A 2500-nucleotide genomic window follows, 5' to 3' on the forward strand; every position below is an offset into this window, starting at 1 on the left:
TTATCAGTGATAAATAATAGCTATACCTTTAATATTCATCATTATGAGAGTTAGTATTTGTAGTTTTTTATATAAGATTATCCCACTGACCTGATTCTCGGAAATGCTTATGGGCTCTCGGAAGACAGTCCAGGTGACGACCTCATTACAGGTGGGAGTTGTCAAGGAACCTGAGTACCTGTAGAAGGTGTTGGTGTCCGGCGGCAGGAGGTCTTGGAGGGGGAACATCGTTGCCAGGTGTTCTTCGTCACCTACAAACCAAAGGTGAGTTGAATCGTAATGCAAGGTGAGTATAGAATCCAGAGATGAGTATTTGGACTGCAAGAGAAGTTCTGCACAGCGCGATATATTACCAAATAATAGTTGCTTAAATGTTAGACTTCCTTCATTTCCAAGGCTAATATAGCAGTCACATATATATTGCAGGATGTTGCAGCCTGAATTTTGTTGGTTTTTCAACTCAATAAATAGTTATAGTTTTGATCTATCAAAAAATAATGTGTTAGGAAAGACATTTCTCATTAGGTGCCGACTATTACCTCAAAAGACGGCCACGTACACACCTGAATTCGGAATAGTGGCAAGCCCTTCGATGATTGGCGTGAGACTGGGATTGTCGACCAGACCGCCCAGGAGCATAATGCCCAACACAGCAAGGCCGTCATCGTGCGCGACCGCTTCGGTGAGGGACCCATACTCTGTCTTGAAGTGCACCAGATGAAGCTCGGCAGCGTATCTGGACGGAGAGGAAGCACGTAGGTAATGTAGATGTGGCATATGTCAATACATGGTAGAGTCCGAATTTTTCACTTCCTTCTTTAACTTACGCGACCCCATTGAGGGTGTGCTCGGATCCCTGTGTGCTGACGCTGCCCCAGTGGAAGTGAAACTGGGCGAAAGTGTATTGGCCTCCCAACTCTCCGCCGCTGATTGAGGGGAGCTCCGCGACGTCTGTGATGGTCCATGCAACCTTGGCTGGAAGAGGAAAGGAAAACAGGCCTTCAGAAACTGCAACAATGGCTCACTTTAAGGCCAAAAGAACTACATTTCTGGATCTTTTATACAAATTGTCATGTCTATCTTAACATCTATCAAGATGGAAAGTTGATTGTTAACATTGCTATCACTTCCACATGAAATTATTAACCCAAATTTAATCAACTCTAGATATTTGTCTGGTTATTTTTAATTTCAGGAACTGGTTAGAGAATGCCCTTCAAAATCTCATGAATCTGAGACATAATTGGCACCGGTCTTATTGTTAACATGGGATAAAAGTGGTAATAAAACCTGAATGTCCATTGTTTTCGATCTTGAGATCATCAGGGACGGTGTCGTATTTGTCCAGCACCCAAGCGTCGGAAGAGCTCTTAATAGTGGCTTCGAGTCCATTCAAGGCGATCGGGGACTGACTGCTGCCAGCACAGTAATTGGGAAACAGCGTCGCCCAGTTCTCGGGACCTGTCGAAGATGCGGAAAAATTATTTTACATCGATGACAAACTGTCTTCTCAGTTAGGATTCTAATTACAAATTTATAGCAGAGTAAATTTCGTGTTCAAACCATGTCGAGTTCTTCAATTCAATTCGTATTTTTGTCCGCACAAGTTACACATAACACAGGTAGTGAAACCTTCGTTTAACCCAAAAGTGCTTTCCCAAGAATATTCTCAGTGCTGTTAATGTTATGAGTTCTGTAACTGTAAATCAAAGATGGGACATGATTATATTTCTGGTTATTGTGATAATATTGAGCAAATTTTACAAATAGTAATCTGTACATAACTATATTTGATATCTCACAGTGCAAATTTACTGGCTAAATGGGATAACATCATTTGACCCTGTCTATGTGATATTTAATTGTCAGTATCTATTTAAATTATTCAGCAAAAACAATGTTAAAAAATTATAGAAAAAACTGTTGATATTTGCAGTGAATAAAGGTGATGAGGTGGTGTTAAGCTCAGCACTTGCCAACTAGAATTTCCATGACGACGGAGTGGCGCTACCTGTGTTACAAGTACCTTTGCCTGCACGAAATACAGTAATGCCATCAGCTGATATTTACCTCCTTCACCCTCGTAACTCCATGAAGGTGCCGCAGGAGGGGCAGTTGTAGGAGCTAATAGGTAGTAATGAAAATATATATACATTAGCTTTAAACAGGATAAAAAATATATATATGCATGCTATAGCAACTATGAGTAGCAGCGACATCAATTGCTGAAAAGTTTTAAGCTTCTGAAGAAATCTGCAGTATAATGGCTGAACATTCTTCTCTTGTGCACATTACTATTGTCTTATAAGGTAAGGAACGAGCTCAGTTAATCGTCAAAAAGTTGAATAACGTATACTGTACCACATGGAGAATGAAATTTAAATGTGTCGAACCAAGAATATATATATATATATATATATATATATATATATATATATATATATATATATATATATATATATATATATAATATATATAATATATATAATATATATATATA

At 38.9% G+C, this 2500-nt stretch overlaps 1 protein-coding gene across 1 annotated transcript in view; it reads right to left on the reverse strand.

Annotated features, from left to right (window-relative positions):
* LOC138859158 (carbonic anhydrase 1-like) overlaps window positions 1-2389 on the reverse strand; it is a 3283-nt gene extending 894 nt beyond the window's left edge. The window contains exons 1-5 of the mRNA XM_070137543.1: window positions 2071-2389; window positions 1291-1461; window positions 828-975; window positions 564-736; window positions 91-251 (exon numbers count right to left, since the gene is read on the reverse strand). Of these exons, the coding sequence (XP_069993644.1) occupies window positions 91-251; window positions 564-736; window positions 828-975; window positions 1291-1461; window positions 2071-2155 (738 nt within the window). The 5' untranslated portion in view covers window positions 2156-2389. The remainder of the gene's footprint in view (window positions 1-90; window positions 252-563; window positions 737-827; window positions 976-1290; window positions 1462-2070) is intronic.
* Between the last annotated feature and the right edge of the window lie 111 nt (window positions 2390-2500).

Source organism: Penaeus vannamei, chromosome 23 (assembly GCF_042767895.1).
Source record: "Penaeus vannamei isolate JL-2024 chromosome 23, ASM4276789v1, whole genome shotgun sequence".
Lineage (NCBI taxonomy): Eukaryota > Metazoa > Arthropoda > Malacostraca > Decapoda > Penaeidae > Penaeus > Penaeus vannamei.